Below are 14,197 nucleotides of genomic sequence, written 5' to 3' on the forward strand. Positions count from 1 at the left end.
GTCATGATTCAGTTCCCAGTCAGGTTGCAGGCTCAATCCCCAGTGGGGGCATGCAGGAGGCAGCTGATCAGTGATTCTCTCTCATCATTGATGTTTCTATCTCCCTCTTCCTTTCCCTTCCTTTGGAAATCAATAAAAATGTATTAAAAAATGAAGTTTTAGGAATGTGTGGGTGGCAGAAAGTTAAGTTTTTTGATAGTGTGACCAGAGAACACTTACTGAGAAGTTGATTTTTGAGTCACACCTCACGCTGGGGATGGGGAAACAGTGCAGGCGGATGTGCTGAGACCCCAAGGAACTGCATGCTCCAGGCACTCAGTACCATCGTGGTGGGAGCCAAGGGAGAAATGAGAGCAGTGATAAGGGATGAGGTCATTTGGTTAATAATATATGTCACTGCAGATATGCTAACTAAGATGATGTTGGAAGTTGTTTATTTGATTTAGCACTTAAAAGTCATAGGAGACATTGATCAGATCAATTTTGGTGGATGGGTGGGTCAAACCCCAGATAAATAGAATTAAGTGTATGTCTAGCTGAAACCTTATTTTATTCTTTTTGTTACTATTACTAGAGGCCTAGTGCATGAAATTCGTGCATGGGGGTGGGGGTGCCCCTCAGCCCAGCCTGCACCCTCTCCAATCTGGGACCCCTCAGGGGATGTCCAACTGCCCATTTAGGCCTGATCCCATCGGATATCCAACTAGCAGTTGGATATCTCTCACAATCCAGGACTGCTGGCTCCCAACTACTCACCTGCCTACCTTCCTGATTGCCCCTAACCACTTCTGCCTGCCAGCCTGATCACACTCTAACCACTCACCTGCCAGCCTGTTTGACCCTAACTGCCCTCCTCTGCAGGCCTGGCCACTTCTTACTGCCCTCCCCTGCAGGCTTGGGCCCCCCCTTCCAACTTCCTTTCCCTGAAGGCCCGGTAACCCCCAACTTCCCTCCTCTGCCAGCCTGGTCACCCCTAACTGCCCTCCCCTGCAGGTTTGATCACCCCCAACTGCCCTCCATTGCAGACCTGGTACCTCCCAACTGCCCTCCCCTGCTGGCCATCTTGTGGTGGCCATCTTGTGCCCACATGGGGCAGCCATCTTTGACCACATGGGGGCAGCTATTGTGTGTTGGAATGATGGTCAATCTGCATATTACTCTTTTATTAGATAGGATAGAGGCCTGGTGCATGGGTGGGGGCCAGCTGGTTTGCCCTGAAGGGTGTCCTGGATCAGGGTGGGTGTTCCCTTGGGGCATCGGATGGCCTGGATGAAGGGCCTGTGGTGGTTTTCAGGCCGGCCATATTTCCTGGCGACCCAAGTGGAGGCCCTGGTATCTAGAATTTATTTACCTTCTACAATTGAAACTTTGTAGCCTGGAGCAGAGCCAAGCCATTGCTCTGTGGCTGGCAGCCATTTCTGTTTGGATTTGTTTACCTTCTACAATTGAAACTTTGTAGCCTTAAGTGGAGGTCTAGGCCAGCAAGGGCAGGTGGAAAGCTTGTCTTCCACCGTTGCCTGGGAAACCCAAGCCTCCCTCCTGCTCTCTGTGGCTGGTAGCCATCTTGGTTGGGTTTATTTGCAAAATTGCTCTGATTGGCTGGTGGGCATGGCTGGTGGGCATGGCTTGTAGCGGAGTGATGGTTAATTTGCATATTACTCTTTCATTAGTTAGGACTAGAGGCCCAGTGAATGAAATTCATGCATGAGTAGGGTTCCTAGGCCTGGCCAGCAATCAGGGCTGATCTATGGGGCCACCAGAATGGTGATTGGGGCCTCCACTCACACCTGCCTTGGCCTGACACTGCCCACTCACCAGCCCTGCCTCCTGCCACTGCCACCAGTCACCTCCCTCTGTGGGGTGATAAGTGGGACAATTGGGGAGCCCTGCTCTCATCTGCTTTGGCTGTCCTGGCACTGCCCACTCGCCAGCCCCCCTCCCCACCTTCCCACAGGTCGCTTCCCTCTGTGTGGCAACCAGTGGGGTAATCTGGGGGCCTTTCTCACACCTGCCTTGGCTGGCCTAGTGCCACACACTTGCCAGCCCTGCCCCCCCACCACTGCTGGTTGGGGCCTATGGGCTGGGGGAAACTCCTGCATTGAGCGTCTGTCCCCTTGTTGTCACTGCACATCATAGTGACTGGTCATTCGGCCAGTCATTGGCCATTTGGTTGATTGACATATTAGGGTTTTATAGAGATAAATATAAATATAGATTTCTGTTGATTTTGCTACTGCTATTTTCGTTATCTAAATACTTAGGAGTCCTCACTCTGCACAGTTCTATGCTAAGTACCTAGCGCCTTTTATTTCAATTCTGTGTTTCTTTTAGCAGCTTGAGTTAATAACTGACATATAATAAACCACTCATGTTTAAAGAATACAATTTGGTGTTGACATACATTTCCACTCTTGAAATCATCACAATGAAGATAATGAATATATACTCACTGCTTTCTGAAGTTTCCTGTTGATCTGTGGTTCCTGTAGTGTATGGCTACTTAAGTCTCTGCTTGATCATCTAATGATTGGTCAGAATTTCCTTAGACTATTTGATCCAATAAGCCTTCTACCCTTTGCTGAGGGGCCATGTGTGTGTTGAGGTATGCCTTCAATACCTAGGCTGCTCACAACTCTTAGTCTTCACTTCCTGCTGTGCTTGTCTTTAAGGTCATCCATATTTAGGAAACTGGTGCCTTCTCTGGTATTCCCTAGGCATGTACACAGCCTGCATACAGAGATACTTTTCTGGATTACCCAGGCATGTATTAGAGCTTTCTGAATCTCGTTATGGTCATTTAGTTCCTCAGATATTATTTTTCCTTTTGGCCAGACTTTTGTTTGTGTCAATGGTATCATGGCTGCAGGCAGCCACTGATTAATTTTTTTAAACAAACACTCTTGGGATAGCACTTCTTGTGGAGCTCTGAGCCAGGATAATAATACCATTCTGTGAGGGTGACTTTTCCAGAGTTGCCATTCAGGTCAAATTGTGGCAATGCTCAGGAATTGTACTTTTTAAGGGGCTCCAAACCTGGTTTACTTTTTTTTTCTTTTTCTTATCCTATATAATAAAAGAGTAATAGGCAAATTAACCACTACTCCATGAGAAAGATGGCGGCAACCATAGTGGCTGGGGTGGAATGCTGGTGGCCTCGCCCTAGCAACGTGAGTCTAATATGCAAGTGTGCCTACAGACAGCACCCAGCAGGGCCTGCTTCCCCATAGCCGTAGTGTGGAGCAGGCAGGACCCACAGAGAACAGAGAACCATGGGGAGCAGGCCTAAGCCATCAGTAGTACATCCCTAAGAGCTCCCAGATTGGAGAGGGGAATGCACGAATTTTGTGCACTAGGCCTCTAGTTTTAAAATAAATGTTCTGATTGTTGCATCCCTTTGATTTTGAAAATTGTCCAGCCTTTAAAAAATTTTTTTATTGATTGTGGTATTATATGTGTCCTTATTTCCCTATTACCCCCAACTCCTCCCCCCATTCATGCCCTTAACCCCCTGTTGTCTGTGTTCATTTGTTAGGCTTATATGCATGCAATATAAGTCCTTTGTTGATCTCTCCCCCTTACTCCCACTCTCTCCTACCTTCCCTGAGGCTTGATATTCTGATTGATATTTCTCTGTCTCTGGATCTGTTTTTGTTCATCAGTTTATGTTGTTTATTATATTCCATAAATGAGTGAGATCATCTGATAGTTACCTTTCTCTGCCTGGCTTATTTCACTTAGCATAATGCTCTCCATCTTCATCCATGTTGTTGCAAATAGTAAAAACTCCTTCCTAGTATTCCATTGTGTAGATGTATCACAGTTTTCTAATCCACTCATCTGCTGATGGGCACTTAGGCTGTTTCCAATTCTTAGCTGTGGTGAATTTTGCTGCTATGAACATAGAGTTGGTTGAATATATCCTTCCTGATTCATGTTTCTAGTTCCTTCGGATATATTCATAGAAGTGGGATCACTGGGTCAAATGAGAGTTCCATTTTCAGTTTTTTTAGGAAATGCCACACTATTCTCCAGAGTGGTTGCACCAGTCTGCATTCCCACAAGCAGTGCATGAGGGTTCCTTTTTCTCCTCATCCTCTCCAGCACTTATCATTTGTTGATTTGTTGATGATAGTCATTCTGACAGGTGTTAGATGGTGCAGCATTGTTGTTTTGAATTGCATCTCTCAGATGATTAGTGACTGAGCAAGTTTTCATATGTCTCTTGGCCTTCTGTATGTCTTCTTTCAAAAAGTATCTATTTAGGTTCGTTACCTAATTTTTGATTGGGTTAACTTCATTTTATTAAGTTGTATGAGTTCCCTTTAAATGTTGTAGATTAAACCCTTATCATTGATATTATTGGCAATTATGTTCTCCCATGCAGTGGGCTTTCTTGTTGTTTTGTTGATGGTTTCCTTTGCTGTGCAAAAGCTTTTTATTTTGATGTAGTCCCATTTGTTTATTCTCTCTTTAGCTTCCATTGCCTTAGGAGCAGTATCAGTGAAGAAATCGCTTCAGCATATGTCTGAGATTACACTGCCTGAGGATTCCTCTAGTGTTTTTATGGTTTCACATCTTATGTTTAAGTCCTTGATCCATTTTGAGTTATTTTTGTGTAAGGTGTAAATTAGTGGTCTAGTTTCATTTTTTTTTTTTTTGCATGTATCTGTCCAGTTTTCTCAACACCATTTATTGAAGAGATTGTCTTGACTTTATTGTATGTTCATGCCTTCTTTGTCAAATATCAATTGAGCATAGTGGTTTGGATCGATAGCTGGATTCTCTATTCTATTCCATTGGTCTCTATGTCTGTTCTTGTGTCTGTGTCAGGCAGTTTTTCAGAAGCATGGCTTTGTAATACAGCTTGATATCTGGTATTGAGATCCCATTTACTTTGTTCTTCTTTCTCAGGATTGCTGCAGCTATTCAGGGTCTTTTTTTATTCCAGATGAATTTTTAAAATGTTTGTTCTAGGTCTGTGAAATATGCCATTGGTATTTTAATGGGGAGTGCATTGAATCTATAGATTGCTTTGAGTAGTGTGGACATTTTGATGATGTTGATTCTACCAATCCATGAACATGGTATGTTCTTCCATCTGTCTTCCTCTATCTCTTTTTTCAGTGTCCTGTACTTTTCCGCATATAGGTCTTTTACCTCTTTTGTTAAGTTTATTCCTAGGTATCTTAATTTTTTTTGAGGTGATGGTAAATGGGATTGCTTTTTTAGTTTCTCTTTCTGTACGTTTACTATTTGTGTATAAAATGCCATAGATTTTTTGGCATTAATTTTGTATCCTGCTACATTGCCAAATTCAATTATTAAGTCTAATAAATTTTTGATGGAGTCTTTAAGGTTTTCTATGTACAGTATCATGTCATCTGTAAATAAGGACAGTTTTACTTATTCTTTTGTAATTTCAATACCTTTTATTTTTCTTCTTGTCTGATCATGGTGGCTAGTACTTCCAGTACTATGTTGAACAGGGGTGGTGAGAGTGGACATCCCTATCTTGTTCCTGTTCTTAGGGGAAATGGTTTTAGTTTTTGTCTATTGAGTATGATGTTGGCTGTGCGTTTGTCATATATGGCTTTTATTATGTTGAGGTATGATCCTTCTATTCCCACCTTGCTGAGAGTTTTTATCAAGAAAGCATGTTGGATTTTGTCAAATGCTTTTCCTGTATCAATTGATATGACTATGTGATTTTTATCTCTCAGTTTGTTTATGTGATTTTTTACATTTATTGATTTATAGATATTGTATCATCCTTGCATTCCTGGCTTAATCCTACTTGGTCATGGTGTATGATCTTTCTGATGTATTGCTGGATCCTATTTGCCTGAATTTTGTTGAGAATTTTGCCATATATATTCATGAGGGATATTGGCCTGTAATTCTCTTTCATTGTGTTAACTTTATCCGGTTTTGGTATTAGGATGATGCTGGCTTCATATAAAGAGCTTGGAAGTTTTCCCTCATCTTAAATTTTTTGGAATAGTCTGAGAAGGATAGGTGTTAGTTCTTCCTTGAATGTTGGTAAAACTCCCCTGTGAAGTCATCTGGCCCTGGACTTTGTTTGCTGGAAGCTTTTTTATGACTGCTTCAATTTCTTCCATAATTATCAGCCTATTGAGATTTTTAGAATCTTCCTGATTGAGTTTTGAAGGTTGTATTTTTCTAGGAATGTGTCCATTTCCTCCTGGTTGTCTAGTTTGTTAGAATAGAGGTATTTATAGTATTTTTTTTAATAATCCTTTTTATTTCTCTGGAGTCTGTTGTTATTTCGCCTCTTTCATTTCTGATTTTGCATCCTCTATCTTTGCTTCTTGGTGAGCCTGGCTAGAGGTTCATCAATTTTGTTTATCCTTTCAAAGAACCAGTTCTTGGTTTCATTGATCTTTTGTATTGTTTTTCTGGCCTCTATGTCATTCATTTCTGCTCTGATCTTTATAATTTCCTTCCTTCTGCTCACTGTGGCTTTTCTTATTGCTCACTTTCTAATTCTTTGAGTTGTAGAGTTAGATGATTTACTACCATTTTTTCTTTCCAGGTAGGCCTGTAGAGGTATGAACTTCCCTCTCAGAACTGTTTTCATTATGTCCTGTAGCATTGTTGTGTTGTTATTGTCATTAGTCTCCAGAATGTTTTTAATTTCTTCTTTGTTCTCATTGGTAACCCAATCATTGTTTAATAGCCTGCTATTCAGTTAACAAGTGTTTGACTTTTTTGGAATGTTTTTATTGTAGTTTATTTCTAATATTATACCATTGTGGTTTGAGAAGATGCTTAGTATGATTTCAGTCCTCTTGGATTTGGGGAGATTTTGCTTGTGACCCAATATGTGGTCTATTTTTGAAAATGTCCCATGTGCACTTGAGAAGAACGTATAGTCCATGGCTTTGGGGTGAAATGCTCTAAAGATGTCAATTAGGTCCATCTGATCTAGTGAGTCATTTAGAATTGCTGTTTCTTTGCTGATTTTTTGTCTAGTTGATTTATCCAGTGATGTCAGTGGTGTATTAAAATCCCCTACTATGATTGTATTGATGTCGATCTCTCCCTTGATAACTTCCAGGAGTTTTGTTTTGTTGATTTTTTTTTTTTTTTTTTTTTTATGTATTTGGGTGCTCCTGAATTGGGTGCATATATGTTTACCAGGTTTATATCCTCTTGTTGTATCGATTCCTTTAGTATTATGAAGTAGCCTTCCTTATCTCTTCTTATGGTCTTTACTTTGAGGTCTATTTTGTCAGATATAAATACTGCTACCATAGCTTTTTTTTTTTTTTTTTTTTTTTTCCAATTTCCATTTGCCTGAACAGTATTTTTCCATCCTTTCACTTTCAGTCTGTGTGAGTCCCTTTTTTTCTGAGATGGGTCTCTTGTAGACAGCATATATATAGGTCATGTTTTTTTTGGTTTTTTTTTAATCTATTCAGTCACTTGATGTCTTTTGATTAGAGCATTTAATCATTTGATTAGAGCAATTACGTTTAAAGTTATTATTGAAAGATACTTGTTTGTAGTCTTTTTAAAATTTTGTGTCACTGTTCCTTCTTACCTTTTTATTTTTATTATTATTTTTTTTTACAGCATTCCCTTCAGCATTTCTTGCATTGCTGACTTGGTAGTGATAAACTCCCTTAGGGTTTTTTGTTTTGTTTTGTTTTGTTTTGTGATGCTCCTGATTTCCCTTTCAATTTTGAATGATAGTCTTGCTGGATAGAGTATTCTTGGATCTAGTCCCTTGGTTTGCATCATTTTGTAAATTTACTTCCATTCTTTTCTAGCCTGAATTGTTTCTGTTGAGAAATCATTTGATAATCTAATGGGAGCTCCCTTGTATGTAACTTTCTGTCTCTCTCTGCAGCCTTTAAGATTCTCTCTTTGTCCGGAATATTTGCCATCATAATTATATGTGCCTTGGTGTGGGTCTTTTCAGGTTCATCCTGCTTGGGATTCTCTGTTCTTGTGTGACTTTTTTTCTTCACCACATCAGGGAAGTTATCTGACATTTTTTCAAATAGGTCTTCTGATCTTTGTTCCTCTCCCTATTGTTCGGGCACCCCTATTATTCATATGTTGCTTTGTTTCATGTTTTATCATAGCTCCCTTAGGCTCTCCTCCTGGCTTTTAATTTTTTTCTTCAATTTCAATTCAGTTTGGCTGTGTTTTGCTTCCCTGTCTTCTAATTTGCTAATTCAGTTCTCCGCTTCTTTTAGTCTACTGTTGAAACTTTCCATGGTGTTTTTTAATGCAGCTATATCACTTTTTATTTCTTCATGATTCTTACATAAGTTGTTGATTTTTTCATCCATCTCTTCTTGATTCTTACACAAGGTATTGATTTTTTCTTCCATCCAGTTTATGAATTCTATGACCCTTATTCTGAATTCTTTTTCTGACATATTCCAGCCTCTGTTTTACTTAGCTGCTCTTCTGGTGATTCCTTCTTTTCTTTCCTTTGGGGGTATCTTTGTCTACCTATTTTTGGTCTCACCAACTGATCTAGATGTCGAGTTGTGCAGGGGCTGCTCCTTGGGTGGCAGTGGCTTCTTGGAGTGCAGTTTTTCCTTGGGTGGTCATGGTAGCAACTTTTTCTCAGTTGTCCAGCCTTTTTGTTATTTTTTTTATAAAGGAGTGAATTTATGGAGACCCTCATTCTTGTTGTTCTGGATCAGATTTTGTGGTTTTTTTTTGTTGTTGTTGTATTTTTTTTAATAAGGATACCCAATTTATTAAAAGGGCTATCTTTTCTCCACTCAATTTCCTTTTTGCCTTTGTAAAAAATCAGTTGAATATGTTTGTGTAATTTATTCCTGGGGTTTCTGTTCCATGACCTATTCATCTCTATGTCAATACTACATTGTCTTAATTCATGTGGCTTTGTAATAAAATTTGAATTAAGTCAGTGTAACTCAACTTTTTTTTGTTGTTTGAGTCCCAATTTCAATGTCAAGCAGTCCCTTATGTGTGCATGTCAGCAATGATATTTCAGTTCTGGATGATGGACAAATGGTGGTAATGCAGGTCCGACCCTCTTTGGTTTGGTCCTGGGCAACCTGCAGTGATGCACAGCTAATGACTGCTAGTATGGCAACGCGTTGTCAGCATCATAGGTTTATTATTGAAAACAGTTGATCATTTCAGGTCTTTCTGTTAAACTTTATTAGTTATGATCAGGAAAAGTTTTATTTTTGGCCTGATTTCCCCATCTACTGAGTCAAAACCCTTCTGGGCATTGTACCTGATGCCCCACAATTATTGAGGTTTTCCATTCCAGCTGTAAACCACCTATTTCCAGAATTGTGTGTGGGTTAGGTATTACTTACTCTAATCCTTTTGGCAATTCACCCTCTGACCTTGGGTAGCATTTCTTATAAACTTAAGCTAATCAGTACTCAACTAAGAACCAGAGGGAGGCTCTGTAGGTCAGCAAAGTGCTTGCTCCCTCCCCTCCCGCTCGCTCTGAGTGCAGGGCTGATCGACCGGTGCTCTGCCCGCACACTTGGTTCCCTGGGGTTCCCAGCTCCATTTCTTCACCCAGAGAACACAAGGCATGGCCTGGCCTTTCTCCTTGCAATGCCCTGGTCCAGAATCCCAGAGATTGGGAGAATTACAGGGCTCGCCTCCTTTGAGTGCCCCCTTTCTGATATTTCTATTTTTTATGTCCAGTGTCATGGACATTACTGTTTCATAAACATTGTCCATTTTTCAGTTGTTCAGGTCGGAGGGCAAGTCTAGCCCTTATACTCCATCTTGTCCTGAAGCATCTCTCACCTGCCACACTTTCACCCGTTCTTAGATGACTTGCGAGGGGATGGGAGCTTACATAACTTGCTCAAGGACACTCGGGTAGTAAGTAACACCACTGAATTTTAATATAAATCTTTCAGACTTCCAAGGGAGTGGTGTTAATCATAAGGCTGTTAAATATTTCTTATAAATTATGTATTCAGTAATTGATACATTTATATGTAGATATTATATCAAGAAACATTGACAGATTTCATACAGATTTTGCTTTTCCTTTCTTCCTTCTAAAGGTAAATGTGAGGAACGTAAAGAAGAAATAATTTTAGTTTCTTCTGCATATGAAATTGGAGTTCGTATATGTCCTCTTTACACAAATGAAAACAAAGGCACTATAAATTGGTATAAAAATGACAGCAACACATCTATATCTATGGAAAGGGGCTCCAGGCTCCATCAGTACAGAGATAAGCTGTGGTTTGTTCCAGCTAAGGTCGAGGACTCAGGACAGTACTATTGCACCGTGAGGTAAGGAAGAAGTTACGTGTTACAGACATGTGTGCTGTGCTCCTACCATAGTTAAGACAGAAATGTCCTTTAATAATGATTGATCCACCTGTTTTGATTTATTTTAGCAATTCAACTTACTGCCTCAAGATTGAACTAACTGCAAAGTTTGTACAACATGAACCTGACTTGTGTTACAATGCACAAACCATATACAAACAGAAACTCATCATTGGAGGAAATGGACAACTTGTGTGTCCTTATTTGGATTATTTTAAGGATGAACATAATAAGTTACCCAAAATAGAGTGGGATAAGGTAATGTCTTAATAATTATTACTTTTTAAATCTTTATTGTTGAAAGTATTACACAGGTCCTCTTTTTTCCCCATTAACCTCTTCCAGCCAGTTCCTGTCCCCCCTGCCCCAGGCCCTCACCACCCCATTGTCTATGCCCATTGGTCATGCATATATGCATACAAGTTCATTGCTTGATCTCTTCCCAGCCACCCTCCATGCCTTCTCTCTGAGGTCCAATAGTTTGTTCATGCTTCTCTGTATCCGGTAATGTTATATTAAATATAGTATTTTACTTTTCCAACATATAAAATAGTTTTCTTCCACAGACAATATGTTGAATCTGCAAAGTACATTTTCATTTGGCATATCATTTACTTTTGAGTAGTAAAACTTAATAGGACATATTTTTAAAAGTTGTAAGACTACATATATTTAGTTTGCAACTTTACTAAAAGCTTACTTTTTGTTATTTTTCTTAAGAAGATACAGTCAAAGAAAAGTATAGTAAGAATAAAAGAAGTTTAAAGATAAGGCAGTATAAATTTAGGGTTTTTAAGAGATAACTATTTGTTTTTAAAAAGTATTCTTTTTTGTTTATTTGTTAATCCTCACCCAAAGATACATTTTATATATATATATATAAATATATATATATATATATATGTGTGTGTGTGTGTGTGTGTGTGTATTTTATTGATTTCAGAGAGGAAGGGAGAGATAGAAACATCAATGATGAGAGAGAAACATTGATCGGCTGCCTCCTGCTTGCCCCCTACTGGGGATCAAGCCTGCAACCCGGGCATGTGCCCTGACCAGGAATTGAACGGTGATCTCCTGGTTCATAGGTTCAACCCCTGAGCCACACCGGCTGGGCACCCAAGGATATTTTTTCTATAGATTTTTATAAAGAGTGGAAGAGAGGGAGGGTGAGAGAGATAAACATCAATGTGAGAAAGATATATCCATTGTTGCCTTCCTCACATGCCTCAGCTGGGGCCAAGGATTGAACCTGCAACCCAAGCACATGTCCTTAACTGGGAATCAAACCTGCAGCTCTTTGGTATATGGTGCTCTAACCACTGAGTAACACAGGGCACAAAATTTATTCTTTTGTGTCTAATTAAAATATCAAGTGGTCCTCAAATAACTTCATAGTTTCTTTTATTTTGACCCTTCCCTGAGGATATGTTTTTATTGATTAGAGAGAGAGAAACATGAATAGCTTGCCTCCTATACACACCCAGATTGGGAATCCAACCCTCAGCCTGGGGATGAGCCCTGACGGAGGGTTGAAGCGCTGTCTTTTGGTATGCGGAGGATGCTCCAGACCACCGCGCCACCGCGCCAGGGCAGCGGTCTGTGACTGCCCGAGAGGAGGGCGCTGGCACTCCACGGACAGATCCGTTTGCTGCCTTGGCTCTGCCTGCGCTGCTGGGCTTCTCTGGGAAGCACGCTGTGCTGGGTAAGACACACCAATAATATCTGGGGAGAGGGAGTAAGCATCACACACTATAGTGGGAGCATTCTTTCCTCCAGTGGGTTTTCCTTTATTTCCAAATAAATTTGTTTTCAAAGTGCAAGGCTCATAGGTGTGAGTACTTAATATCCTAGGAGTATAATTATGACTTTTGCCACAAAAATCACAACATTAAAACTTGTTATGCAGGAATCTCTCTTTCTCTATCTTCCTTTCTCTATCTTTATATATGTATATATATATATATATATATATATATATATATATATATATATATATGTGTGTGTGTGTGTGTGTGTGTGTGTGTGTGTGTGTATAAATATATATTTGTATATATGTATAAGTATATATAAAACATAATATACATATTACATATGTATAACACATGTGCTGATATGGGAAAATGGAATTTTCCTCCTGGTAGACTGGAGAAAGTTATTAATTGGTTTTCAATACTCCCTATTGCTCTATCTAGGATTGCAAACCTCTACTTCTTGACAAAGAAAACTTCATTGGGGAATCAAATAAGCTCATCATCACGAACGTGACTGAAGCGCACAAAGGGAACTACACTTGCCGCGCGTCCTACGTGCTCCTGGGAAAGCACTACCCCATCACGCGGGTGATCCAGCTCCTCACTCTCGGTGAGTCAGCTGCGGCGAGGACTCCGATCCGGAGGCCGGAGCCGGTTCTGCTGGCACCTGCTTGCCCGGAGGAGCTGCGCCAGGAGAGCTGGATGGCTTGCCAGAGTCACATGGTTTTCAAGTTTGTGCTAAATGCCCTGCGGAGGCCGAGTGCTGGTTAGACAGACAGGAGCCATGTGTCCAGCTGAGTGGCAGGCTCCCTGTCCGGTGGAAAGGTGGTTCTTTCTGAGAGCCCCATGAGTTGTGTATGATAATTATTCTTACTAATTTCCTGAGCTTTCAATTTACGATTGCTTCATATTAAAAACTATTTCACAACAAAATACACTCTTAAAAATCACCGGGGCAGGGAAGAGTGCGTGAGCGTTCTGTAAGCATCCGGTTTGTCAGCGTCGGTACCACAGAGACGCTCACTCCGGGTTTGAGTGTTAAAGGGGCTCTACTGACAACCGTGCTGGGAAACAGGACGGAGGGCGCGCCCCGGGCAGGGACCCAGAACCGGCCGCCTGACACAGCTGAGCTTTCTTAATTCCACCGTACTTATTTCTTCAAAGTATATTATTTTGTTGAGTCAGAATTAATACCTAGCACCAGTGAATCATAACTTTCAGCAGCCACAGCCTCTCGAGCTGTGAGCAGCCTCGCTCTGGGCCTGGTGTAGCTCGGTTTGTCCTTCTGGACGTGCAGCAGGCAGCCAGCAGACAGTCTCCACCGCCCTTTCTGGTCCCTGTGTGGACATAGCGTACTCAATCAGGGTGAGGTCACTCTTAATCTTCTAAAGGGAGATTCAGAATGATTTATTGAGCACCTACTCCGTGCCGGAACTGTCCTGGGTGTACACCGAATGAGCAAACCAAAGAGACCGTACCCTGCCTTAAGGAGCTCATGCTTAAGTTCATAGTTCCCCAGGCGTGGCCCGTTACCCCTGGAAGCCAATCTTGTTGTAAATAACAGATTGATCTCTGGAGCTACTTAATATTTTCGCCCTGTTTTAATAAACTGTGCAAAAATTCTTGACATTCTACTCGGCCATTAGTGAAGGTCCGTGTCTGAGCAGGCCCAGCGCCGCAGGCCTCTGCGGGGAGATGCTCGGCCAGGGACGCACCCCGCTCCCCGTGCGGGCTGGCTCTGGGGAGCCTGTGTCTGCGGCGGCCTGAGCTGCCTGCGGTTCTGTGGAGCCCGAACTGCTGGGCTCCGAGGGGCAGGCTCCGGAGCGGGTTGTTGTGATTTGGCTGGGGCCTCTTCCACTTCTTGCCTCTATCTCCTGACGTAAATGTGTCTGGCATTGAGGGGATATCTTCCAGGTGCCATGTATAGTTCGGTGTACTTGCCAAGTGTTGTTATCATTTGAGACTCTGATCTGTGCGAGACTTAAAGCCTGTGGGTGTTCATTTCAGAGGAGAAGCGGCCCCAGAGCCCTGAGATTGTGAGTCCGGTGAACGAGACGATGGAAGTGGTCCCAGGTAAGTAGCCTCCAATCAGGACAGGCTGCAGCATTTATTCTGAATTCAAG

The 14,197-nt window shown here is 41.4% G+C and overlaps 1 protein-coding gene across 3 annotated transcripts in view; it reads left to right on the plus strand.

Annotated features, from left to right (window-relative positions):
- Positions 1-14,197, plus strand: part of IL1R1 (interleukin 1 receptor type 1) — a 57,002-nt gene that overhangs the window by 24,296 nt on the left and 18,509 nt on the right. For all 3 annotated transcript variants that reach the window (XM_084900502.1, XM_084900503.1, XM_084900504.1), the window contains 4 exons: positions 10,050-10,284; positions 10,392-10,581; positions 12,516-12,684; positions 14,082-14,147. In XM_084900502.1, the coding sequence (XP_084756628.1) occupies positions 10,050-10,284; positions 10,392-10,581; positions 12,516-12,684; positions 14,082-14,147 (660 nt within the window). The remainder of the gene's footprint in view (positions 1-10,049; positions 10,285-10,391; positions 10,582-12,515; positions 12,685-14,081; positions 14,148-14,197) is intronic.

Source organism: Pipistrellus hanaki (genome assembly GCF_964339955.1).
Source record: "Pipistrellus hanaki genome assembly, chromosome: 12".
NCBI lineage: Eukaryota > Metazoa > Chordata > Mammalia > Chiroptera > Vespertilionidae > Pipistrellus > Pipistrellus hanaki.